We start from the raw sequence: 26,474 nt of genomic DNA, 5'->3' as shown, positions 1-26,474 counted from the left end.
TTAAGAAATTTTACTCGAATCTCTCATTCAAAATGAATCTCTAATTACACAATAAAGTGAAGAACCAGCCGACTATTATTAACTTCTCAGGTGCTTCTATAACATACTTGCCTTCCTGCTCGTAGGCAAGAAAAGGAAGAAAAAAGGCATACTTGCAACCTATAATGGAAGAAATCAAATTCAATATTTTGCTATTTCACCAAAACTTAGGCTTAAAATACAAACTCTTCCTCTTCATCTGCAATTGGCAACTCCCTCTCTCCAACTTCTCTTAGAGCAGCAGCTGTTGAGTCACTTAAACCAAGCAAATACTGCAAGCGAGAGAGCTTCTCGGGTGCTGGGTCACTCTTCAGGTAGATGGCAAAAAGATCAGCAACCTCCTCCGGCACCTCCCACGATAATGGCTCAGAAGGCACAGCCTTATCACATGCTAGCATATCATTTAGAGAGGAAACCTGCAATGGAAATGACTAATCAGACCAATATAAATACATGCAAATTAAATAGAATTCACTCAAGATACGAGTAACTAAGTCCAGACCACTCCTGCACGATTCCTCTGCCTAAGAAGTGCCACAGCCTGAATCAATGAGTTGGATAGTCTTGTCCGGGCAAGATCATGAACAACTCCTTTTGCCTTGTCACCATTTATGTTGAGGTCCGATGGGATCCTCTCATAGACCTCCACTTCATCAAACTCTCCAGTACCTGACGAGAAAATTTCATCTACAGTTTTCTTGAAGAGGTTCTCCCGTAGGCTTTCAGAGATCATGCTGTCCAAATCTACACTTGCTTCTTTCAGTTCTCGGATCTGCTTTATATTGAGCCTTCCTTGACTGATAGCAGTTTCAATTGCAGCTGCCATCTTTGTCGTTGTTATACTCTTGATAACTTTCTGTGCATACTCTGCTGGCAAGCCAACCTGTTTCTGCACTTCATTAAGCTGCTCAATCCTGGCCTTGGTCAGCTGCCCATCAGCTAGAATCACCTCAGCTTGTTGCCTGAAAGCTTGCTCAGCCAAACTCCTGTGGACTTCCACAATTTCTTTACCAGTCAACCCTAGGATCCCACCAAGCTGGTTTAGCAGCAAATATTCTGAGTTGTCCTTCTTTGTGGTTATCTGTGCCCCAAAAGGAATTCTAGTCACCTCCCCGGTAATGCAGAATAGCAAATATGTCCTGTAAAGGTCAGTTCTATCCCTTTCTGGAAGCTCATCCTTGAGAGTTATTTCTGTCTGACCAGGCTTTTCTAGCTTTTCTACAAGCTCTTTGCTGGGTCTTGTTTTTCTAAGTGTTTGAAGGGATTCCCATTCCTCCTCCTCAATTTGCTTTTCTTCCTCCTTATCAGGCTCACGTGTTGCAGTGTCTGTGGATTCTCCTTTGATGTCTGATACCAACTCAGTCACAACCAAGGTGTTGAATGCTATCATCTTCTTTAACTCTTTTGCAGCCTCTGTACGGTTGCCAGCTGCTCGTGCTCGTTTAATGTAGTTCATAAACATCTTACGCACCTACATAGACATCATTTATGGCATAAGAGGAAATGCTGGATCAGATACTCTATAATTACAAAAACTATTTTCTCAAGAACTGGAAACTGACAAATCTAGTAAAAATTTGCTGTGAATTGTACAAGCCAGTGACTTGTGCTTTATGCTCAGTGCATATCAGTGTTTTCAACCCGCCATTGACCCAGCCAGTTGGGCCATCACTCGGCCAGGATTCCGGGTCCGACTCTCCTAAAACCTGAGAATTGATCAAAACCGTTGACCTGGTCAAAAACTGTCCAACCCAGGCAGTTAAACCATTGACCTGTTCGAGTTGGTGACAATGTCAGAAGTTGCACACTGAATGCGTATGCAAACTTCTGGAGGCCATAACTTTGCGCTCTGTTGTCTGATTGGGGTGATCTTTCTTTCTTTTGGGTAACTTCTAACTTTTTGAAATCCATGCATCCAAAGAGCCATAGGTGCTTTGCCCCACTATTTTTGAGAAAGAACCCCCCTCTTTTTGGCCTCAAATGGTTGTTTTCAGCATTTTTTACATATAATATATTAAAAACTGAATTAAAAAAATATAAATTAAATATAAATAATATTTATATTACATATATGGGTGATGATGTCGCCCTGTCTGACTCATTCGACTATCTGTCAAACCAGTGACCCATGAGACAGAGGAAAAAACGGTTTGGTCTCCAGGTCGGTTTTTAAATCATTGGTGCATATGACTCTAGTTCACAACATTTTATTGATTGACCGCCTCTTGCATGCACCATATGTTAAAAGAGTAATGTCAACTATCCATAAGCAGTAGTCCAGACAAAACAAACTTTACTAATTTGATAAAGGACTACTGAATGTGCTTTTGAACTGACACATGAGGTGCCAGAAAAAAAAATCTATAACAGAATTGTAAAAAATGAAAAGAAAAATAGGGAACAGAATCCCTGCAAGTTCAAAATATATAAAAGAAGTGTTTTCAACCCACCATTGACCCGACCTATTGGACTATGAACTCATCACCCACCTTTTAAACCAGTTTAATTGGTCAGAACCCAGCAATCAGAGTGGTCGAACTGTTGACCTTCTTGACCCAGACAAAAGGTCTCCAGTTAAAAATTACAATTTGTTTTTTTTTTTTTTAAGGTAAGGTGAAATTTTATTAATCAAAGGAAAAGCATACAACACTGCTCACTGTACAAGAGATTGTACAACTGAACGACTGATACAGCTTTAAGAAACCTCAAAAAAATTACAGCCACACAAGAAGCCAGAACATCCTCCCTGAAAAGCAAATTGGAACTCATCCACCCTCGGAGGTCATCTACAATTAAATTTATCACTTTCAACCTGAAGTTACTTCTGGTCGAAATTCCTTCTATTTCTTTCCCTCCAAATCGACCACAGCACCGCTAGAGGAATTGCTTTCCACAGAATTCTGCCTTTTCTACTCATACCCCAAATTTTCCACCCCTCTAGAAGTGCCTTTACGAGATAGGCAAGCAAGAAGAGCACTGAATAGATTTGAGAAAATGGCCCCAGATTACATGTTTAATTATTTTAGTAGTACCTATGTCTATGCACATGTATTTATATTTGTGGAGCATCGTTGAAATTGTGCATTTTATAAATGTATTATTTTCTACATAAATAACATCTCTATATGTGGGGCATTCAGACGGTTCAACTGCTGACCTGCCACCCAGAAGGAAAAGCAGATCGGCCTCCAGATACGTTTTTAAAACACTGATTAAAAACTGACCATAAATCCACACAGAAGTAAGGGCATGATGGTATTGGATATTTACCGCCTTGCTAGCAATATTCATGGAAGCCTCCCGTGTTAAGCGCAAGCCATGTGCAGCCTTCCTCACAGAAGCTCTGACATCAGCATCATATCCATCAACACCTGCTGCAATTGCATCTTTCACTGCCTGTATTGATCATCACAAATTTCAGGTGTCAAGACAACTAAAGAACTGGTCACCATCAAATAGATAGTACATGATGCACACCTACATACTGGTACAATATAAATAAGCTTCCATGTTACATCAGCTTAGTACTATATAGACTGCTTTAAGTTTTGCATCAAACTTCTTTTCTTATCAGTTAGCATCAGACAAGTACAAGAAATAAAATACATGGACCTGAGCATTTTGGGTTTTCCATAGTTGCAATTTTAGAAACTTATGCACCAGTATTGTATAGGATTCTCTCAACTCTCAAGCTGTAGTATGATATATGAGGAGGGAACCATGTAAAGTTCTAATACCTATTTTGTAATTTGATAATGAAAGCTGTTCTTGAATGGGGAACCATAGTTTCGATAAAGGAGACTGCAGGAGAAGAAACAACCCATCGATCAATCTTTTCAAAGAAGAATTGGTTTTAGTCAATTAGTCAAGTGGTCAACACTGAGCTAGGGGGGAACTGTTTATGGATTGAATAAGAATTGTATAACTTTGTTCTGGACTAGATGCAACAAGGGCACTCCACAATCATGTAAATTGTACTTAAGTTGTAGGGGCTCACCAACCCACAGGAAGGGATGATTAGGTCTCACCACCACTAAAAGAACATTCTTAAACATTCTGACTTCTTAAGAATGGACTTGCAGACCAGTAACTTTTGTTCTGAAAGGATATTATCTTTTGCAGTTTGCCTAGGTTTCTACCTTGCATAAAATACATACCACAACAGACAACAGGGTAATAGAAGCAATAAAAAGGAATGGAATAAGACCTATGAAACTTGCTAATTCCTTTAGAAGTTAAATTGTTAGGGTAAGCTGTGCTAGGGCTCATTCAGAGCCATGAGACTTGGACTCATGGGCACACGATGTAGAGGTTGCATCACTCAAGTATGAGGAAACATGTGACAGGTCTAAAAAGAACAAAAATAGGAAGCAATCGCACCCCTGCTTTTATCAATCTTGTTGTTTTAATTATGTTTTGATAATTTGTGTTAATTCTAGCATTTTTATTTGATTTATTTCTGTTAGGGGGTATTTGAATTAGTTGTTAAGGTTTATTAGTCATAAAACAGGGTTATTTTAGTGATTTTTTGGATTCGGATACAATATACTCTTTGTTTTACACTAGGGGTACTCCTGTAATATAAATTTAAGTTGTTGCCAACCTTGTTGCACTGCCAATCAAAAAAGAAATGGTTGATTGGTCAATCAAATCTTGTTCAATGTAGCTGATTTTTGGTGGCATTAAAGTATACTTGTAGTACTAAAATACTGTAGATTTTAAGTTTCTGACATGTGGAAGTGCTCCAACTAAAGACTTAAATTTGACTGCCTTTTGATCTCTATAAGTTCAATGTTTTAAAAGTGCAAGGCACAAAAAAAACACAAAAATTAACTGAGGTGCATTCTCATAAAAGTTTCTGCTTTGCTTATCAAAATAATAATAATAATAATAACAATAATAATAATAATAACTGAGTCACACACCTAAGCTGAGGTGTAAGGTGCATCAGGTGCATGCCTAGGCACATCAGGCACATGCCTTTTGAAGGCGTTGTGCCTGGACCTAGGTGAGGTAAATGTGCTTTGCCTAGTCAACAGGTTAACCAATAGTCTTCATTATTCTTGTTTATAATAAAAGACAACTTATAGTAATTTCTGGTTTCTTATATTTAGGAGTTAAAGTCCTACTTGTTTTAAAAGAAAGTTTCTACTTTTTGTTTTAAGTTAGAATACAAGTAGGAGTTAAAGTCCAAATAGAATTTGGAAGTTGCAATTTTGGGTCCATAATAAAGTGTCAACAAATCTTGTAGAGAACACATTCTATTCTTTTATTTTTCTCCTAAGCAATAAAAGAGTGTCAATACACTAGGTTGTTGAAAAATTTTGCATCAATTAGTATCAGAACACTAGGTTGATTTATAGTTTGGTGGATACATGGCTAGGCAGGAAGGTCAACCCAAAATAGTAATTTCAGGTTTCTTATATTTGCTAGGACTAGAGTAGAAGGGTCCTAGTTTGAAGAGAAAGTTCCTACTTTTTGTTTGAAGTTTGAATAGAAGCACTAGTGCATGACATAGTTGTTGGTAGTGGGGATGAAGTTAATGTTATTGCTAAGTCAATTGTGGACAAGTTGGGACTGGGGCTTGCTAATCAAACTTAGCACCGACCTATTCATTGCCGATTGGGTGAAAAGAATTCCAACCAAAAAAGTTTCACAATAGTGCAAGGTAGCCTTCTATTGGTAATGTCTATTGTCATGAATTGACATTTATGCCATGGACATTGATATCAACCACATTACATTTTTCTATAAATGTGATAAAAGTATTTTTTTTATCAATAACTAGATGCTTTATTAGATAATAAAAATTGTGAAACTTAAGTACAAGAAAGGAGAGGTAAAATATTTAACTCCCCCACAACAGAGAACAAAAAAGAAAGCTAAAAATTAGCCCAAAACATAGAATCCTTAAGCGCCCCTTGCTTGGCTAACCCATCAGCCATTGAGTTAGCACTTCTCTTCACTAACTGTACTTCACCTCAATATCCCTACTCAGCCATTTGAATTTTTCCTTTTCATTTCTGTAGCTCCACAAGCCATTGCTGTCTTCCTTCAGCCACCTAATCACCACCTCCAAGTCCCCTTCAATGACCAAGCACCGAATGTTTAATTCTCTTGCTCTTTTGATTCCTTCCAGAACTGCTAAAGTCTCAGCCCTAAGAGAGTCAACCTCTCCAATAGGGCCAGAGAACATGGCATTAATAATCCCAGCCTCATTCCTGAAAACTCGCCCAATCCCAGAAGGCCCAGGATTCCTTAAGATACTACCATCAAAATTCAATTTTATGAATCCTGAAGGAGGGGGGGACCAAGAAGGTCTACAGGTCCTCTTGCATTGGGCCAAGGTAGCTATTTCTTTCTACTTTCTCAAAATGTCAGCCATGGAATAATCTGAAAATAGCTCCAAAGATTACAGCTAGTGACCAACCCTTAAGTCTATCAATTCAGTTAAGTTCTCCATAGTTCTTTCCTTGTCTGACTAGTGACCAACCCTTAAGTGTATCAATTCAGTTAAGTTCTCCATAGTTCTTTCCTTGTCTAAAAAGTCTAGAGTTCCTCTCTTCCCATATGGACCAACACATTGCTGCCCTAGAGCTTTCTCCACATGATCTTCCCTCTTTTCTTAGGCCACTTGAGAACGAAGGAGAGAACAAGCTTTGCATACTTACGGGGGGATTCCAAGTACATCCCAAAAGGGAAAAACCCACTCCCAAACAGTTTCAGTAACCGGACAAGTAACCATAAGGTGGTAAACCGTTTCCCCATCAACTTTGCAAAGAACACACCTATTGGGAAGTAAATAGGAATTAGGTCTCTTTCTTTGAAGCGAGTCATTTATGTTTATTCTTTCCAGGAAAGTTTCTCAACAAAAACTACCAACCCAAGGAGGAATGGGTTTGCTCCAAATCTCATTAACAGGGAAGGGCAACCCCAAGGGAGAAGAAGGTTGGACCAAAGTCTCAAAAAACGACGCAGAAGAAAAGGAACCATTGGAGAAGGGGGGTCCAAATTCTGGAGTCATCCTTACTCAAGTCCAAGAAAACATTTTCAAGGATGGATAGTAAGGACAATAAGTAGCCCAAGACTGTATCCCTTATTGTTCTCCTCAACCCTAGATTCCACCCAAAGCCGGAAGTAGAAACAGAAGGGACTAAAAAAGAAGAAATGGGTTCATTCTTCAAATATGACGAAGCATATAGGGAGGGAAATTGGTCCATCAGCGATGAGTCCCCAACGCAAGGCTGCTCCCAGAATTTTATGAGATTAACAGAGTTCAAATCATACCTTATCAAAGGGGAGAAAACCAAAAGCAAATCATGAATGGCTTTCCAAGGGGAAGCAACTATAGTCCTTGCCAAGATTCCTAGATCCTAGTCATTGTCTTCCAGCCCATGTATGCTAGCCACAATCTTCATCCATAATTTGTCCCTTCCCATTGGAAACCTCCATAATAACCATTTCCCCAAAAATGCCATATTTCTTTTCTTGATATTCCCAATCCCAAGCCCTCCTAACTTCGTACTTCTAGTTACCACCTCCCAACTCACCCTATGATCTTTCTTCTCCTCTCCTGGTTCCCACAAGAAATCCCTAATTAACTTTTCCACTCTAATTGAGACCTTTGTGGGAATCTTAAACACCGACGGAAAGCAAACAGGAAGGTTAGCTAGGGTAGATCTAATCAAAGTGATTCTCCCCCCAATGAGAAATAACTTTTCCTCCATGAAGCAAGCCTTTTCTCAAATCTTTCCATAACCAAGTTCCAAAAGCTGTCCTTCATGGGATTATCTCCTAAGGGGAAGCCCAAATAAGTCAAAGGCCAAACCAAAATTGCACACCCTAACAACCATGCATTTTCACTTCTCTCTCCTCCAAATTCACTCCCACCATACAGCTCTTATCAAAGTTCACTTCGAGATTGGACATCTACTCAAATAATTGTATGGCCAATTTCAGATTCCCTATCCAATTTATGTCCCCACCTTCACAGAACAGAATTGTGTCATCTGCGAATTGTAAGCGTGTAAGTGGTACCTGCTCCCTTCCTATTCTCCACCCTTTTACTAAGTTCCTCAAATCAGCTCTATGAATCAGTCTCCCCAAAACATCTGCAATCAGAGTGAATAGGAAGGGGGAAAGTGGGTCTCCTTGTCTTATTCCCCTCAAGGCAGGAAAGAAATCTCTCACAATTCCATTCACCAAGATTAAATAGTGGCAGCTCCTAGCACAACCCCAAATCCATTTACACCATCTGTTTCCAAAACCAAAGTTCTCATCACCTCCACCAGGAAAGACCAATCAACTAGGTCATAAGCCTTCTCTAAATCTAGTTTGCAAACCACACCCTTCTTCTTGGATTTCCTGAAACCTTCCAGACTCTCATTTGCAATCAAGATTTGATCAGTGATCTGCCTCCCCTTCACAATAGTATTATTTTTGCCCCATGAGGAATAAAGGAGCAAACGAAAGATTTTCAAGTGGAGGGGTGTACTCCTATACATACTTTGGATCTAGTTCTCCTTCCAAAAATGTCAGGTTATAGTGTGGCAGCATAACTTTGCCGACAAGATTGTACTCATGAATAAGGAAACAACTAGAAAAAGCCAATGCCAAGTACAAGGAAGCAATTGACCAACATAGGCATCAACGTTTTCCAAGAAGGTTATGAAATGATGATGTTTCCAACGATAAGCTTCGTACAGGGTAATACAATAAGTAGTAGCCAAAGAAGATTGGACCTTACAAGATCATGAAGAAGATTACAATTCCTACGTGGTAGACCTCCCCAGTTCCATGAATATATATAGATATATTGATAATTCCAGTTCCATTAATATATCCATGTCAATATTAATAATCTCTATGAGTACATCCACCTTTTTAAGAGGGACAGGAGTACACTTGTACTTTTGTTTTAAGCTATGGGAGTAATCCTGTAATTTCATTTTAAGAGGTTTATTTTTGTGATTATTTGGAAGTACACCTGCACTTTTGTTTTTAACTATGGGAGTAGTCTTGTACTTTAAGTAGCTATTTTTCTTTTTTTTTTTATATGATATGAATTTTATTGAAATTAAAGAGAATCAAAGAAAGGTACAAGGTAGAAATTACAACCACAATGCACGAGCTGCAGCCTGAATCCGTAAAAAGAAAATTACAACTGTGCCCAAAATAAATGATTCTTGCGTACCCCTTGCTTAGCTAAACAATCAGTGACCCCATTGCCGATCTTTTCTTTTTTTGTTTTTGATCAATGAAGAAAAATTTTATTAGGCATCAAAAAGAAGGAATTACATCAAGGTGGAAAGATCACCACCACAAGAAACTTTAGATTTTCGCCCAAAAAATCCGTGTCTTATAGTCCCTTGTTTAGCCAATGTGTCTGCCATCCCATTTGCTATTCTTCAAACCAATGTTTTAAAAGGCATGGGAGGCATACACCTCAGGTGCAAGAGGTGTATGCCTCTTGCGCTTTTTTCATGAGGTGTGCTAGAGGCGTACGCCTCATGCGCCTTATGCATATCATATATAAAAAGACAGAAAAAAAAAGGAAGGAAAGGAAAGGAAAGGAAAAGAAAGGGAAGGGAAAGAAAAAGAAAGAGAAGAAAAAAGAAAAAAGAGAAAAAGAGAAAAGGAAAGAAAAGGAAAGAAGAAGGGAAGAAAAGATAAGGGGAAAGAAAGTGGTTTGCTACCTACCCCTTCAAACCCCCCTTTCAACTAATGTTATGCATTTTTATTCTTCTTCATATAAAAGGTTTTTGTTAAAAATAAAGAAAAAATGAGATTCCCCCTTCCTCTTCACCCTCCTCCTAACCCCCCTCCTCTTAAGGAGGTTTACGCCTCCTTGTGTTCGGGAGGCTTACGCCTCTTGCGTTCTAAACTATGCCTCACGCCTCTACGTAGTGGAATGCCTCGCATCACGCCTCCGCGTTTTAAAACATTGCTTCAAACCATCTAAATGTGACATTCATCCCTCTTGGTATTCAATTTCATAGACAGTAAGCCTGTAAACCCATGGGATTTGGGTAATATTCCTTGTCCATAAGATAACCACATGAGAATCTCCTTCCACTTCCAAGTTAAGAAACCCAAACTGCTTAGCAAACTTAAGGCCCTGAAGAAGACTGTACAACTCTGCTGTCACTGCATCATAAATGGTATCAGGACCAGAATATAAAGCAGGCGCCTTCCCTTCAAAGTCTCAAAAGACCCCTCCCATCCCAGCAATAGCCTGATTGCCTATGTAGCTACCATCGAAATAGAGTTTTACACAATTGGCTTCTGGTTGTCTCCATTCAATAACTTTTCTTTCCTTATTTTGAGCTGACATAGCCACCTCCTTCCACTTTCTCAGGATTCATTTACGGAGAAAGATTTGAAATCCTCCATTGACTTTACCAAATGAGCAACCTTTATTTTAACTGTTTCCAAGACTTCCAAATCAGATCTACTTTTATAATTGATCCTTTCATTTCTTTCCTCCCAAACAGTCCAAATCAATTCAGCTCTCACAGCTTTCCACATTAGCCTTCCTCTGCCCTTTAATTGTCGCAAGAAAGCTGAATCAAAGAGCCCTATCACATGCTGAGGAGACCACCTGGACCTAATGAGAGAACAAAGATGATCCCAAATACCAAGCACAAAAGGACAGGATAAGAAAATATGGGAAATAGTTTCACCATTAACTTTTACAAAGAAAGCACATGTGAAGAGAAAGGCAAGTGTTTAGCCTTCATTTCTGCAGCATGTCAATGGTGTGTTATTCTTACCAAGGAAAACTTCCCAACAAAAGGCCTAAATCTTAGGAGGGATTGGCTTGCTCCAAATTTCTTTCACCGGGAAATTGACCCCCAGAGTAGAATGCTGAATTAGGAAGTTGAAGAAGGATGCACAGATAAAAAGACCACGTGGGGAAATGGATCACATTCTATTGCCATCAACACTTAGATCCAAAAAAATGGAGTTAAAGTTTAGCCAATAGGAGAATGAGAGAATCACATTCCATTTCCCTTAGACCTCTTCTAAACCCCAAGTACCAACTTAATTCCGAGGTTGAGAAATTCACAAACTTAAAGATGGGTTCACATTTATAATTGGAAATTGAATAAAGCATAGGAAATTAGACCTTCGGTGGTTGACTACCTATCCAAAGGTATTGGAAATTGAATAAAGCATAGGAAATTAGACCTTCGGTGGTTGACTACCTATCCAAAGGTCCTCCCAAAGCAAAATTCTTGACCCATTACCCACATCATAATGAATGAGATTAATAAAGAAAGGATATACCTCATAGATAGCTTTCCAAGGAGAGGAGTTTGCATTGGAGGCTACTTTGCATCCCAGCCATTTTCCGACCAGCCATGAATGCTAACAATCACCTTGTGCCAAAGCCTGTTTCATTCTAGAGGAAACCTCCAAAGCCATTTATCTAGAAGAGCTGAATTCTTATGAATTAGATTGCCTAAACCAAGCCCACCTTCTTCTTTGTATCTACTAACTTGTTCCCATTTCACTAAGTGGTCTTTCTTTCCATCCCCTGGCTTCCACAAGAAATCCCACATTAGCCTTTCTAATTGCCTCCCTCCCAACGAAATATAATTCCTCCCTCCCAATGAAACCTTACTTCAATGCTTGTGGTTAACCATTTAACTCTTTGCAAATCCCCCTAAATGAGCAGGGTGCTTTCTCTGGTTCCCTTAGCCACCTGATTACCAATTTAGAGTCACCTTCAACTAGTAATCTGCCAAAGCCCAACTATAGCAAGTTCCACTCCTTGTAAGACTGCAAGGAGTTCCGAATTCACAGCACTCCCTACTCCAATTGGACCTGAGATTAAAGCTAAAATGTGACCATCTGCATTTCTGAACCCCCCCCCCCAAAGGGACCCAGATTGCCTAAGCAGCATAAATCAAAGTTCAACTTGATAAATCCTTCTTCAGGGGTCCCTACTCTGCCACAGGCTTCTCCTTGACAATAGAGCTTTTAGCAATGAGTCCCCAATTCCGCCACAAGTCATCAAAGGAGTAATGTGAAAAGCAATCAGGAGGCTTTAATCCAATTTATAGCCATGTTGAGTAGACACTCCCAAATCGCAACCTCATCTTTCTCCTTATCATTGAATGTTCTAGAATTTCTTTCCTCCCAAACTGTCCACACTAGAGCCACCCTAACACATAGCCACATTATCTTACCTCTCTTAGGCCATCTGAAATTTGTAGGGTCAAAGAGGCTACTAATCTGCAAAGGTTCAGTCCACCTGCAACCAAAAATACCAAAAATCTTTCCCACAGACCTACAACAAAGGGGCAGGAGATTAGTAAGTGGTAACAGATTTCTCCATTAGTTTTGCATAATATACACCAGTTTGGGGAAATACTAAGACCAGGTCTTCTCTTTTGCAAGTTGTCCATGGTGTTTAACTTTCCAAGAGACACTTTCCAATTTTTAAGTTGCTATTGCGATTGCCCTACTTTATAAGGTCAATAAAACTTGCAGCAGCTTGTTTGCTTTATTTCCATCTTTTCTAGTTTAATTTTTCTACTTTAGTTTTGACTATTTCTACTGTAAAAATCACTAGAACAGATCTATTAGGCCTGTTCTCTGCATTAGAACAAGTCTAATTCACTTCCTGCAGACATAGCAGCATCACACCTCATGTGGATGGTCTGGCAGCACCACCATGGTGCAGATGGTGTTGCAAAAACCCTGTCAACTAACTGACAAATGCTATTAGCAGGCAAAGATCAAAGTTCAAACTGTAACAATATACATGTATCACCATGGAAGAAAACCCCCTGAAAGTAGAAACATGGAGGATGAGTTAGAAGTGGCACAACTGACTAGTCAGACATGGAGTTCATTTTCATAAACCAAGACTAAATAATAGGGATAAAAATGACAAAAAAAATAACAATCTCCAAACGCTATGTTGCAAATGCTCTTAACCATGGGAAAAGGGGGGTTGAAGGAAAGTTGAACTATAGAAAAGCTACTCTTACAAACAGGATTCCTATGTAATGAATAAAAAATCATATAGGAAACCAACTCACCTTTTCAAACAAGCTGCCACATATGTCTGCATGTGCTGCCTCAACAGTTGACTGAGGAATACACAGCATAACTCGTAGCCGCAGCAAAACAGCAACATCCTCCTCACTTAATTCTCCATCAGCTACAGATTGCTGAAGCTTTTGCCTATAAATTTCTGCAATGAAAATAAATGTATCATAGAATTCTTGACAAGCTTAACTGTGCATAAAATTTTTTTCAGTAACAATGATCAATAGGAATTTATCAAGGAAAGATGAACCATATTGCATGGCATTCCCATTTTTGTGATTAGCTACTAATGAAGAAGATAATAAGTTGAAATTTCTTTGTAATTGAAAGGTATACAGGATTATTCTGAAGATTTGGTCGACACAAAGAAAAGAAAATACATAACATAACAAAACCTATGATCAGTTGGCATGGGCACCAGTATTGTTAAATATGGAAAAACTTAAGACTTTCTGCAGCCTCTCACAATACTTGAACAAGAACAAAATAAGAAAACTGACCATTTTCTTAATTACAGTTGGGGAAGAAACCAGATACCTGGAGTAGGGGGTGATGCACCCCTCTTCTTGGAGTGATTCAGGTGATAGGGGCATGAAGAGAAGAGCAGTTGAAATAAAATGTTGCTGGTTATTCCACTTGGAAGTTTCTTCTTTGAATTAAAAATAGCGTGCTAACATGAAAAACAGTAGGGCTTCTCTAAACCTAGCTCTCTTAACATGCCTACCATCCCCCAAATCATATATAAAACCCATAAAAAATGACAGAGAAACAGAGAGAAAAGAAAAGAAAAGAAAGCAGCACAAAGTTACATGTATCACAATATTTATCAAAAATAAATAAAAAATGCTGCATGTATCAAAATTACATATTACAAAAGACAAGAAAAAACAAACAAATAATCATATGATTGATATAGGATAGTCATAACGATTTTTTCCAATGATAACATGTAGCAGAGAATTATATTAGACCATAGGATACCTTCATGAATTCCACTGGCCTTCTCCGGATCAAAGTACAACTCATCACATAGGTTTTGAAGGTAGGCCGCTTTGCTATCTGCAGCTTCTAGTTCACCACTAGAAACAGCTTGTGAAAGCCGTCTCCTATAGACCTTTGAGGTAACATCCAGCATGATGGCTTCTGCCTCTCGTTTGCCCAGACCAAATATGTTCCTTAAATGGTTTAAAGACGCCAGCTACATGACCACAGAAGGGGAGGCTCAACAGAAATGTTAAAGGATGAAAAATATAACTAGCAGACTACAAGGAAAAATGCAGAAATACAAGAACAAAGTGAGTGCACATGTTTATGGCAAGTCATTTTCTGATGAAAAAAGCTTCCATTTTCTTTTGTAATCAGCAACCACAGTCAAAATAGAATTCAAATGAAAAAAGAAAGGAAAAATGGGTACACCCCCTTCAATCCAAAAAGATAAAAGAAAATAAATAAATAAATAAAAACATAGTGCAAAGCAACCTCCATCTGAAGACCTAATCAGCTCAATACATATGCCATTACCCTGGTCTTGGTATCCAATGCCCAACAAAGCCTATCCCTAAAGAAACACAATGTTTCTCAAACAACCCCCCTCCCTCAAATCAAGTAGCTCTCCCTAAGTAATGAATTAACTTCCTCAAAACCCCCTCTAAAATGCATAGTCATTGAAAAAATACATGTCCTCCAGGGTGCCCCCTTCTTAACCCCTTCTGTACACTGAAGACCACTAGCTCCTAAACTTCAAGCAGGATAAAACTCCCAGATAAGTTCTTTCTTTTTTTTTTGTTTTTTGATAAATGCTCAGATAAGTTCTTTCTATCCGTCATAGTTGACAAGATGCCCATGGAGGGGCACCTCATTAAGTGTCTAACCATTTTAGTGCATGGCACTATAAAATATTTTTATCCTTTTTTAGATTAGAATAATCAAATAGACATTATTTCACTAAATTAAACATTTTTAGGTTTATATATCAGTTCCTTTTTTATGATTTTCCTATTTGTTAGGGTTCAATCAACTCACATGTTGGTGTAAGCTGTCTTGAACCCTTGAAGACTTCAAAACCTGAACCAATATGCAAGGAAGACCTTAAATTTTTTTTCAACCAACACAATCTTCTATTCTCCTTTTCCTAGGACAAAAACAAGGACTCAACCCATATATTTTCCGAATTTTCTTTTCTTCTTTCTTCTTAATTCTTTTCTTCTCATGAATAATATTGCCTTTCTATGTTTTCATATGAAATTTATACTTTCATAGTGATTATTGATAATCAGTAGTGAAAAATAATTTCTAGTTGCTATTGAAACCCGGGGAATTACCCTAGGATTCAGGGTTTTTATTGGGAATAAAAGAACTGCCTGGGCACCTAGGTGACAAGGCACACCCCCCCCCCTGTTGCCTAGCCTCACCATGGCACCATGAAAATTATGCTATCAACAAAAATAAATCTTGTACATTCATTCCCAACTACCTCAAATGTTTAAACCAACAAAGCATGAAAATACTTACAATGTTTGTCCAAACCATCTTCAAGAATCTATTATTTCTAATACTGCCTACTTCTGGAAACCAAGGATTTATGCAGAACACAACTGACTAGAGAACACATTATTTTCACTTCAGAATAAAAGAAGCATTTTCCCTGTTTTGAAAACACAATAAGAAAAGGCCCCCACCAACTTCTCTAATCTCAGAGGGAGTCAAGGAACAACCAAGGCACCACTCTTTCAATGACCATGCAGCAACAAATTCCGCTTCCAGAACAGCACCTAACAATGTCTATCAATATCTATCCAGTAAACCTAGTCTTCCCCAACCTCTACCTGATATGACTTCAACTGTACCACATTGAACAGTTTGGCTACCATCTGTTTCTGCTAGCTTTTCCTTCTGCATTGAGTCCAGTCAGATTCTATAAACTCCATAATCTTTTTTCAGCTATTTTATCAGATTCCATGTAGCCAATGTAGGTCCTACATGTTTTATAGATATTCCTCTTTTACTTTGACCAAGTAGGACTGAACACATGAGATTAGGTACTTGACAGCAATATTTCCTATCTTATTTACTATTTGCTCTAATGGGTGATTTATCTCTAATCCTTCTCAGGTTACCTAACCTGGCTTGGTAGAGCAAATCTGTTTCAATCTTTTCTTTAAAAATTTCTGTGTCATACCACATAACCATGTATATTTGACACAAGATTTTACCCCTTCTACAATTACTACAATTAAATCATCCTCATAAATAAAATAAACAAGAATAACTACAAAAACCATCGCTATTGTTGTTCTGTACTATTAGTTTACACTATTCACAAATAAAGCATGACAAAGAATCATATTGTAACAAGGAAATGGTCCTGCAAATTGACTCCAAGCCAATGGAACTATGGAAGTAAAAATGCCACAGATAAAGGAAGTTCACTCATACAAGTTCAATTACACCTCCAGTCAAGACAGGAAATTATGCCACTGATAGAAAATGACATTACAGCACCCAGAAAAGTCCTGTTTTGCTTTGATGAATGAGTAAAAATTTTATTCATCAAACAGATAAGAGTTACGGGAAACCCAAGGAAAGGCACAAGATGCAACCTTTCCCTTAGGATTGATCACAGAATCACAGTTAAAGGAACAAGAATTACAAGGTAGCCCAAAATAAAGAATCCCGAGAAACCCCTTGTTTAGAAAGTGAATCAGCCATTGAGTTTGCTGATCTGCCCACCCACAGAACTCTAACTCTCATATTCCTATTTAGCCATTTGACTTTTTTAAGGAGGTCTCTATAGCCACAGACCACGGAATCCGGATTCAGCAGCCACCCCACAACCACCTGAGAGTTCCCTTCAAAAAAATAAGTCGAATACATCAAACATATTTTTTTGATAGGTTCAGATACATCAAACACATTGTATTTTAAGAAAGGACCACATCAATAATTTCCTTTTCCTCTCTTTGTTTTCACTCTCTTTTCTGACTAACAAAGAGTCTACAGTAAGCATGAACATGGTGGAAGATTTTAACATCTAAAACTTAGTTGAACCATTGAATATTATATTAATCCTGCAGTTTATACCCACCTTTTTTTCTTCCATGCGGCCACTTGACAAGGATTCTGCAGTGTACGCTCTATAAAGGAGCTTCAAGTCATTCATCTTTCTGTCACCATCATACTCACCACCTAATCCAAAAAGACAAGTTAACTCATGGAACATTCTTTTCCGATACAAAAAGAAAAACTCTATGCTCCATAAAAAGTGTGGATGACATTTGAACTTTCTAGTTAATATACCCATATAAAAATATGGAGATGGATGTGATATAAGGATGCAAGTTTATCAAAATCCAACATACATAATAGTCATATCTCTCAAGTGTACAAGCATCATTCCTTGAATTAAATTGTGTTTCTTAAGCTATACAGGATTACTTAAACATTTCTTTGAACCTAATTCTTTTTTAAACATGATATAAAAATTAAGAGGCTTCTTAGGGATTAAGCAACACCTAATGGTGCAAAGAAACCAAAATATAATATTAATTATAAAAAGGAGCTAAAAATAATGAACTCATATTTGAAAGTATCTACCATGTATCAGAACCTACATCAGTATGATATTTGGACACATAAAATAAATATCTTTCAACATCTTGGTGCTAGGTTTCAGGTAGCATCTCTACCTAATAAAGAAACAGGCCCAATCCCAAGGGCAAAGCGTCCAGCATCAGAATGGTTATTCAAGGACATGAGCAAATTATTAAATTCAAGAATCTTCTCAATCTCTTCCACAACTTGTGTTGATCCTCTCCTGGCAACCATGGTTTTGTTAGTGAAAGAAAAGAAAATAATAGAAGCCAAGGAGACATAATAAGTGGCAAGTAATAACCTCATAAAAAAACCATCTACAGTATATTTGGAATTTTAGGAAGATAAAAATGATCTTGTAAACTAAAGTGATGGAAGAAACAGATCTTAAAATTTGAATAAAACATCTCTTTTGCACTTTATTATTTGCAGTGAAAACAGACAAAATATTTGAACAAGTACTAGTAAGATAATTTTTTACCATCAACTAGTGGAATATAAGCTGTTTTTTTTTTGGCTAGTGGAATATAAGGTGTTGAAGCAACATTGCATATGGCAGTGTTCTCATTTTATGAGACTGCCAAAATTCATTGCATGCAAGTATTCACAAGTTTCTATATTCCACATATAAGATCATTTATCCTAAAAAAGTATAAGATCATACACTGCTCTACTCCTGGACTTTAAAACCTCCAGTGCCCTGGAAATATTTTCCTCCACAATTTTCCTTGTATGCTCCCTGAACATGTCAGCAGCAAGCTGCAAAGAAAAGAAAAGGAGAAAAAGGGGCACAAGATGAAGAAAGATTCCTGAACTATTAACTTTGTTTGGATCCAGTAACAATGACTAAAAAAGTACCTCTCAGGACATACCTCCTCAGAAAGCCGATATAGAAGCTGTGCTTCTCTCAGGCTAATAAGTTGTTTCTCATCAATATCTAGGTAACAATTTCAAATTTCTATCAGTACCCAACATTGAAAACTGAAACATGAATGCAACTGCATATGTACAAACATATGTGAGTGGTGAACCAAATGCTCCCCATTAGCATGAAAGGAGAAACCATGAAATTATATATTACAATTTAAAGCCCAAGTTGGTGTGTTCTATGTACTTAAATACAATGTGATTAACAAATTATGCCTGTTGAAGACTTTGCATTAGCATGGCATACCCATCATTGCATGAAAGTATAATGATTCATTAAAATTAGCTGAAATCAACCTCTGCATTTTCTAAAACCACAGTTTTTTAATATAAAACTTAAAGAATTCTTTATGGCTAGCATCCACAATTGTTGCGTATAAATGCTATGCATCACCTCTTCCAACTGATTCTAGCTTGAACGCATACAATCTCTGGGCATTGTCCCGAATAGCAACCTCAACCTAACAGGTAGAAGAATTATAACCTGTAATTAACAAGCATAAATTGACAATAAAAAATACATAGAAAATGCGCCAGGGCATGTAAATCTAGAGATTAGTTAAAAGTGCATTTTAGAGTCACGAGAAATCATGACCAGTGTTCCAAGTAGACCTGTTCGTGGGCTGGGCTTGGGCATAGCATTTTCCAGAATTTGAATGGGCCCAGCCTGAAATAGTGTAAAATGTTCATGGGCCGAGAGCCCAACCATGAACGGGTCTAGTTCCAGGAAACATGTGATACATGATCCAAGGCGTGCCTCGGGGCATGTCTCAAAGAAAGCATATTGATATTCAATCTTGCTGATTATACCCGAACTGAAGCCTAAGGAACATGCCTCAAACGTTGAGGTGACTTTTGTTGGGGAATATGTTTCATATATCAATTGAAATAAAAATAAGGTTCTCATCGCTAGATGAGTTAATGTTCATTACTATTCATTATAATTCATGAACTCAGGGTAAAATTCTATTTATTAGTTAATATCTGATGGTTTTCAATTTTTTTTTATAAGTGTTGGTTTTCAAAATTCTACTTAAGGTTTTAATTGATTTGATAAAACCTTCTCTATAGGAAGTAAAAGGTTCAGAAAAATCCCATATAGTTCCCCACAACTTCAAAGTCATCATTCATTGGACCTGAAATCCATGGCTTCTATGAATTTTTTATATAAAGTGATGTCTAAACACCGTTGCTTTTCAGTACATAAGTAAATGGAAGGTAAATCAGTAAACCTTAACTGAGGATTTTTTCGGTCTTACTTTCATTTATTATGTAACTATTAAATCATTTCTACATCTTTCCCATGTAACAAACAAATATTTCTACTGGTATGTCACTTAAAGTTATCCCTTTTCTGTAAAATGAAGCTCTGTGATGCTTAAGCCTTACACCCTGAGGGTTACACTTCATGCATCTAGATGCTGTAGCATCTTCTTGCACGCTTTTGCCTTCTAAACAATTTTTAGTACATTAAGTGCATTTTCAGTAAAGGAAATACAACTACTTCACTGATAAAGGAAAAAAGTGTAACCATTTGATTGTTATTTAAATTACCTGAGCATCAGTGACCTTAAATACACGCTTCCAAGGCAAAAGAAATGTTGATGCTTCTCCAAACACAAGTGTCGAGACATAAATTAGCTTCTGAAATGCCTGCACTGGAGACTCACTAATAATGGTCAAGTTTCTTATTACCACAGAACAGCTCTAAAGTATTCTGCAAACTAAATCATCTTTGATGTCTGGAATATTCTAAGAAAAACTAAGCATTAAAATTAAGAAGTTAAAGATTTGCAAGTATCCTACCCGACGCTGCTCTATGTCAGCATCACGATCACCAGTTTCCAGCCTTTGCCTGAAAATGCGCCTTCCAATCTGTGGTTCCAACAAGAAAAATCTGGTTAGCTTTTTTTTCTGAAAGCTGAAGTAAGAAATTTTATTGATAAAAGTGGAAAATGTGACAACAGCTTCCAGGTGCACCTCACCAGGGAAGCTGTTGTAATATGAAGATTCAAGTCTTGCTTGAAAAATACAATAATTATAAAATATATTTTCCTTGGTAAGCATAAAATTAGATGGTTAAGAATTGCAGACCTCCATATGCACAGCAGCTGCATCTGGGTCATCAATGCCAAGAGCATTTCTAAATTTAATAATAGTGTCTACTTCATTGCCTTTGAGATTTTCACTTCCAGGTGGAAGAACAGAAGATACAAACCTGAATGAGAGGGAGGGAGGGTGAGAAAGATGATACCAATGAATCAAAGGGCAGATTTCAAAAGAAATTTCTAACAATCAATGCAAGGTTACTTAGGTTGAATCAACAGTCACATCATCATGGAAAGTAGAATGCAAAATTTCATTATTGATAAGGGTAAAATAGAGAATACAACTTAATGAATAGCAGAAATACAGAGTTTATAAGAGAGATTCAAACATTGAGCGGTTCTATGCTGCAGCAGACTAATATTGTTATAATATTTTAGGAGACATTTCAAATCTCACCAACTTATTAAGTACACCAGTATTTTTTAGATTGCTTTTCTAGCACTTTCAGGGGATCAGTTTTATAGTTATTTTGGGTTAGTTTGTGATTGTTTGAGTCTTATTTATTTTATTAGTTGATATTCAGTTATAAATATTACTATTCTTAGTATCCTTTTTGGTTTACTATTTAATAGTACATTTTAGACATACAATCAGGGTAAAAGAATTCACTGTACTCAGTTAAATGGTAAAATCTCTGGCTGACAAGAGTCAGCATGAGAATGCATGTTCAACTTTGAGAACAAGCACTTTGTGCAAGAAAAGCTGAAGATTAGGTCCTTCCCAGTCCACCCCTCCCAAGACCCCAGATAGCTGGGACCAACATTGGGTAACGGCCCTTATTTACTTTGTAAGCCAAGTCTCATCCTAAATTCCTAGTATCAGTAAGCTTGCAAATAAAAAGAAAAATCATGCCTTTCATTCATGGACATTTTAACTCCTGAAGATGCCATGATCTCACTATTTTAACCCCTAATATTTTCTACTCAAATATGATTGAAATAAATCAGTCATCTCAAGAAATCATAAGGATCTTGAAATGGAAGGGACTATTAAAGGAAAAATGAACCAAAAGTAAAAGAGAACAGAACTGTTCACAAAATGTCCAGAACTTGCAGATAATAATGACTCCAAATATCAATGTTTTAAAAGCACAAGGCGCAAAAAAGGCACAGGGATCAATTTGCACCTGAGGCGCAAGGCAAGGCACAAAAATGTTTTAAAAGCGCAAGGTGCAAAAAAGGCGCAGGGGTGAATTTGCACCTGAGGTGCAAGGCAAGGCGCATGCCTTTTTTTGAAGCAACGCGCAAAAATTTTTTAAAAATGACAGAAAAATCAAAAAACAATGCCAAAAATTCAAAAAAATGCAAAAAGTAAAAATATTAAATATAATATTAATAAAAAATATAAACTTTAAATTTTAGAATAAATGTTTTAAAAAACTTATTATCTAAAATTAAAATACATAAACATAGCATGTAAAGCATATTCAAATGTGAACTTAAAAATAAAATCAAACATATAAAACATTTTCAAGCATGTAAAACCCACAATCTCTTTTTTTCCTTAATTGCATTACTTGAAGTAGCTAATGTGATGTAAAACATATTACATTCCTAAGTCTACGAGCCAGCTTTGTGCCACACCCCTCAAGGCAAGCCAAAACAAGTCCATGTTAGGGTCTTAAATTCTTAGTTCTCACACAAAAAATAATGATTTTATAATTTTAATTGCTTTTTAAGAAGATATTTTAGTAGGATGAATGAATGAACAACATTACCAAATAGGGGGTTCTCGGAGCTTCAGTGAGCGAGCAAAGCCCCCGACCCAGCCGTTAGGGTCAAAAAAAAAAAGCAAAAAGCATAGAATTTTAAAAGGGTGCATGCCTAGGCTGAGGCACAAAGGTGCATCAAGCGCATGCCTAGGTGCACCAGTCATGCACCTTTTGAAAGGGCTGCGCCTAGGACATAGGTGAGGTTCCCACCCTAAAATGCGCCTCGCCTGTGCGCCTAGGCACACCTTTTAAATCATTGCTAAACATTATGCTAAACAACTCATATGGGTGATACCAGATAGGATAGTGATCATGCTCCACCAATGGAAACTTCTTGCACTCAAGATGATTGGCTGGTTACATAGAAAAACCATTGTTCATGTTGTCATGCATGGATGTGGAGAGAAAGAAATAGATGCTTCTTTTTCGATTTGTAAGAAATAGATGCATTTTTTATGCACTAGGATTATGCTTTCTCTTTGCAGTCTTAACTCTTAAACCTTGATACAAAAGAATTTCAAGGAGTTCCTTTTATGACATATCTTCCCCCCGATATCCCTCCATCCCCCCCCCAATGCCTTAGAGGAGATGAAGATACACTTTGATGGGAGCTTAGGGAGGGGACACCTCATTAAACAAGAACTAAGCATAATTTGAGTGCATAGCTTAAACTACCCTATGCCTGTATCAAAGCTACCATATGATTGATATTAAATTTCTTCACTAGGGCATGTGTTTGGTTCCGTGGGTGTTTATAGATGGGGTGTCTCTCAAATGAACATTTAATTGGAAAGCGTTACTTTAAACGTTTATTGTTTTTGTTGTTTGGTTGGGCATTTCAAGTAACACCCCATAAAGCTATCTTCCTCCCCAGCTTACAATGCTCTAGGTAAGCATTTCATTTCAATGTTGAGAGAAACCATAATTTGAAGTTTCCCCCAATGCCTCATGCACATAAGTCCAAGTGTTTCTGTTTTTTAATGTTTATTTCATAAACGTTGAAACCAAACAATGGTTTCATGCACAATAAATGCCAATGCCTAAGTGGTGCTGATGTGGCAGTGTTTTTCCAATAAACGCCCACAGAACCAAGCATAGCCTAGATGGGGCAGGTTTCACAAGCCCTAAATCAACCCTATGGCTAATCAGCATACCCTAGGAACACCTTCCAAGTGTTTCCCATCTCCCCAAATTAATCACATGAATTCCACATCCCTTGCATGCACCATTATCAGACTTTTAGTGGACACAAAAGAGATGCATACTTCACCAAAGCAGAGGTGGCTGTTTTGCTAAGCAGCTCAAGGATTGAGGTCATCCCCCTTCCTCCCCACTAGGTATCTAAAGTGATGCATCTGATCATATTAGGTAGAAGATGAGGATTGCAGAGGTAACTATTATCTCAATGAGATCAAAGGTAACCTGTCGACCTTGGAAGTTGAGATTAGGTAGATCCCTAGAGAGATGAAACCAATTGCTAATAGATTGGCAATATCCTAGTGCTGGAAGGGCTCCTATATGTAATGACAGGTATACACCTTTCTAATTTTTGTTCAAATGCAGAGAAGCCTGTATACTCTTTTGTATATCAGTGCCAATCATTTTGCCCCCACATTAATAAATTACTTATACTTACAAAACAGAAACGTTTTAAACAACAATCTCATTAATGCCTAGCAATGAATAACATCTAAAAACAATTATGGCCTTAATGTTTAACAACAAATCAGAAGAGACGGTGCTTGTGTGTGAGCATGAGAGAGAGAGAGAGATGGGCTGTTTGTCTTCATAGAAGAAAGAAAAAAAAAAGGATGATTTGCTTTATATGATTTAATAAGGGAGAGATCATGTCTTTCTTTTTAACATTTTTTCTTTTGATAGATTATTTCTTTTTAACATATTAGTTAAAAGAGAAAATATAGACAGATCTTAGTAGGTCACCCTGGATCATGTTTTCTTCATGTGTTTTAATAATTCTGATTTCTAACTCTTAACTCTTTTGGTTAAAACAGAGAGATGACATGGTGATGTAGAACTAATTCTAGGCTCCCTTTCATTTTTGTTTTAAGTTTTTAACTAAATGGTAGAGTGTGGTCTTTAAAGGAAGAGTACATTTCTAATGGTGCTGAAAATATGAATAACAATAAGCAATTAATGAATTTATTTACCATCCACCAAAAGAAAATGGTTTTACACTCACCGGCCATACAAATCACAAAGCTCTGCATTGAAGGCCTCATCTTGTTTACTAACACCGTATCTGAAATGACAAACCACGGGAAGAACACAGAAAATAGAATTAACTAAAACATATCAGTAACAGAATCTAGACATGATAGCACTTTCAAACCTGAAAAGTCAAGTGATGCAGACAGAGAGAATGGAACCAAATCTAGTTAAAGGCACGATCTTGTCATGATTAAATCAAACATCTATCTCTAAACTATCAGAAGTCATTATTTAAACATTAAAAGTCAACAAACCAAGGCTTTGAGACGGATAAAGATCATATGTATGCAACCCAAAAAATCAACTTATATTTTCTCATGGATAGGAACAATGAACTTAATTGATTGCCTATTTCAACTGGAACATTTCTCAAAAGAGGCCCTCTAGCCATAAGCTTAGTACGACCAACTAAACACGACGAATCTATCACTCTATCAGGATTAGATGGACACTAATACAAACTCAACCAAAGAAAAGAAAAGAGATTAAAAAGGAAAAAGAAAAAGAAAAAGAACAGCGTCAAACGTTAAGCCACAAAGAGAACTATCTATGAATGATGAATGACATCAGGAAAATCCAATTCAAAATACGTCCAAATTTTATCAAACTAAACCAAGTAAAACCTGTAAATAGCACAAGAAGAATCAAATTAACTAACCTTTTGGCAATTCCTTCAATGTCTTCCTTCTTCAAGGTCGTCGGATCATCATGATCCGCCACAAAATTATGCAAATTCACCGCTGCAACCTCCGGAACACAAGAGTTCAACGCATAAGCTGCAGCACCACCAGCAGCACCAAGTGCAATGGCACCACCCAGTCCAGCGTTTCGGGTCCCTCCAATTCGATACCCTAGCCCGTAGCCAGCAGCTAGCGCACCAGCAACTATAACAACCGAGCTCGCCAACCTAACCGAAGGAGACAAGCCATCGACAAGTAATTGCACACCTGAGAGCTCCTTCTTTCCCCCAAAGACCGACGAATTAATCGGTTCCCTCGATTCTGTTGCATCAGCAACAGAGCTCCGAATAAGGGAGACCCGGTAACGGCGTCTTCTATTGAGAGAATTTCTTGAGGTTTTGATGGAAAGGGAATTGGGGTTTATGAACTGAGAGCACAATACGGGACAATTGGTAGAAGAAGAAGGAACGAGAAGAGAAAGATTCATTTCTCCTCCTTCTCTGAAAAGAGAAGAAAAGAGAACACAAATGAGTGCAGCGGCGTCTAGGGTTTTAGGGTTTTGAGGGTGGCGGACTGGCGAGAAGACCGAAGAGGAGTTAAAGATTGGGGACTGAAGAAGAAGATAAAACAGACGCAGAGTGAAATGGCAGCTTATCTAGAAACGTTAAAATCATTTATCAACTGGTGAGGTTGCATAAATCGCGATTTACCTAGATTGACTCAATGACCCGGATTAACTCAGCGATTCAGCCGGACGATAACGGTAAAACGGCATAAGGATCGAATCATGACTCATTGACTTGCTCACAATCCACACTTGAGGATGCGACCAACGTTTGATCGCAGTAGAAGGAAAACGGAGAACATTGAATTGAAGTTACACTACCCGGATCCGTTCGATGTACGGGAAAATTTGGAAGATTGAATAATTTAATTATTAATACATTAATGATCTAATTTTGTTATTAGTTAACTAAAAATATTCAAATTTCTTGTTAATATTTAAAAATTTAAGAATCGCATATTTTTATTTAATGTTGATTTACAGAAAATAATAATTATTAATTTAATATAAATAAATTTTTTTAATAAATTTAATTTTATTAATCATTTGTAGTAATTTTAAG

At 37.4% G+C, this 26,474-nt stretch overlaps 1 protein-coding gene across 1 annotated transcript; it reads right to left on the bottom strand.

Annotated features, from left to right (window-relative positions):
• LOC148852368 (protein TIC110, chloroplastic-like) lies at positions 1–26,191 on the bottom strand. Its single transcript, XM_088945001.1, has 15 exons — positions 25,326–26,191; positions 24,639–24,698; positions 20,713–20,836; positions 20,425–20,493; positions 20,173–20,271; positions 19,013–19,079; positions 18,564–18,628; positions 18,356–18,450; positions 17,787–17,914; positions 17,186–17,286; positions 14,083–14,299; positions 13,092–13,246; positions 3,310–3,435; positions 542–1,510; positions 1–455 (listed from the first exon to the last, which is right to left on the bottom strand). The coding sequence occupies exons 1-15, from the start codon at positions 25,832–25,834 to the stop codon at positions 213–215; spliced, it is 3,027 nt and encodes a 1,008-aa protein (XP_088801127.1). The 5' UTR covers positions 25,835–26,191; the 3' UTR covers positions 1–212.
• Positions 26,192–26,474: the final 283 nt, after the last annotated feature.

Source organism: Nelumbo lutea, chromosome 5 (assembly GCF_056320005.1).
Source record: "Nelumbo lutea isolate HS-2025 chromosome 5, American lotus-T2T, whole genome shotgun sequence".
NCBI classification, from domain to species: domain Eukaryota; kingdom Viridiplantae; phylum Streptophyta; class Magnoliopsida; order Proteales; family Nelumbonaceae; genus Nelumbo; species Nelumbo lutea.
The sequence above is the reverse complement of the archived record's forward strand: the minus strand, read 5'-3'. Positions and strand labels throughout refer to the sequence as shown.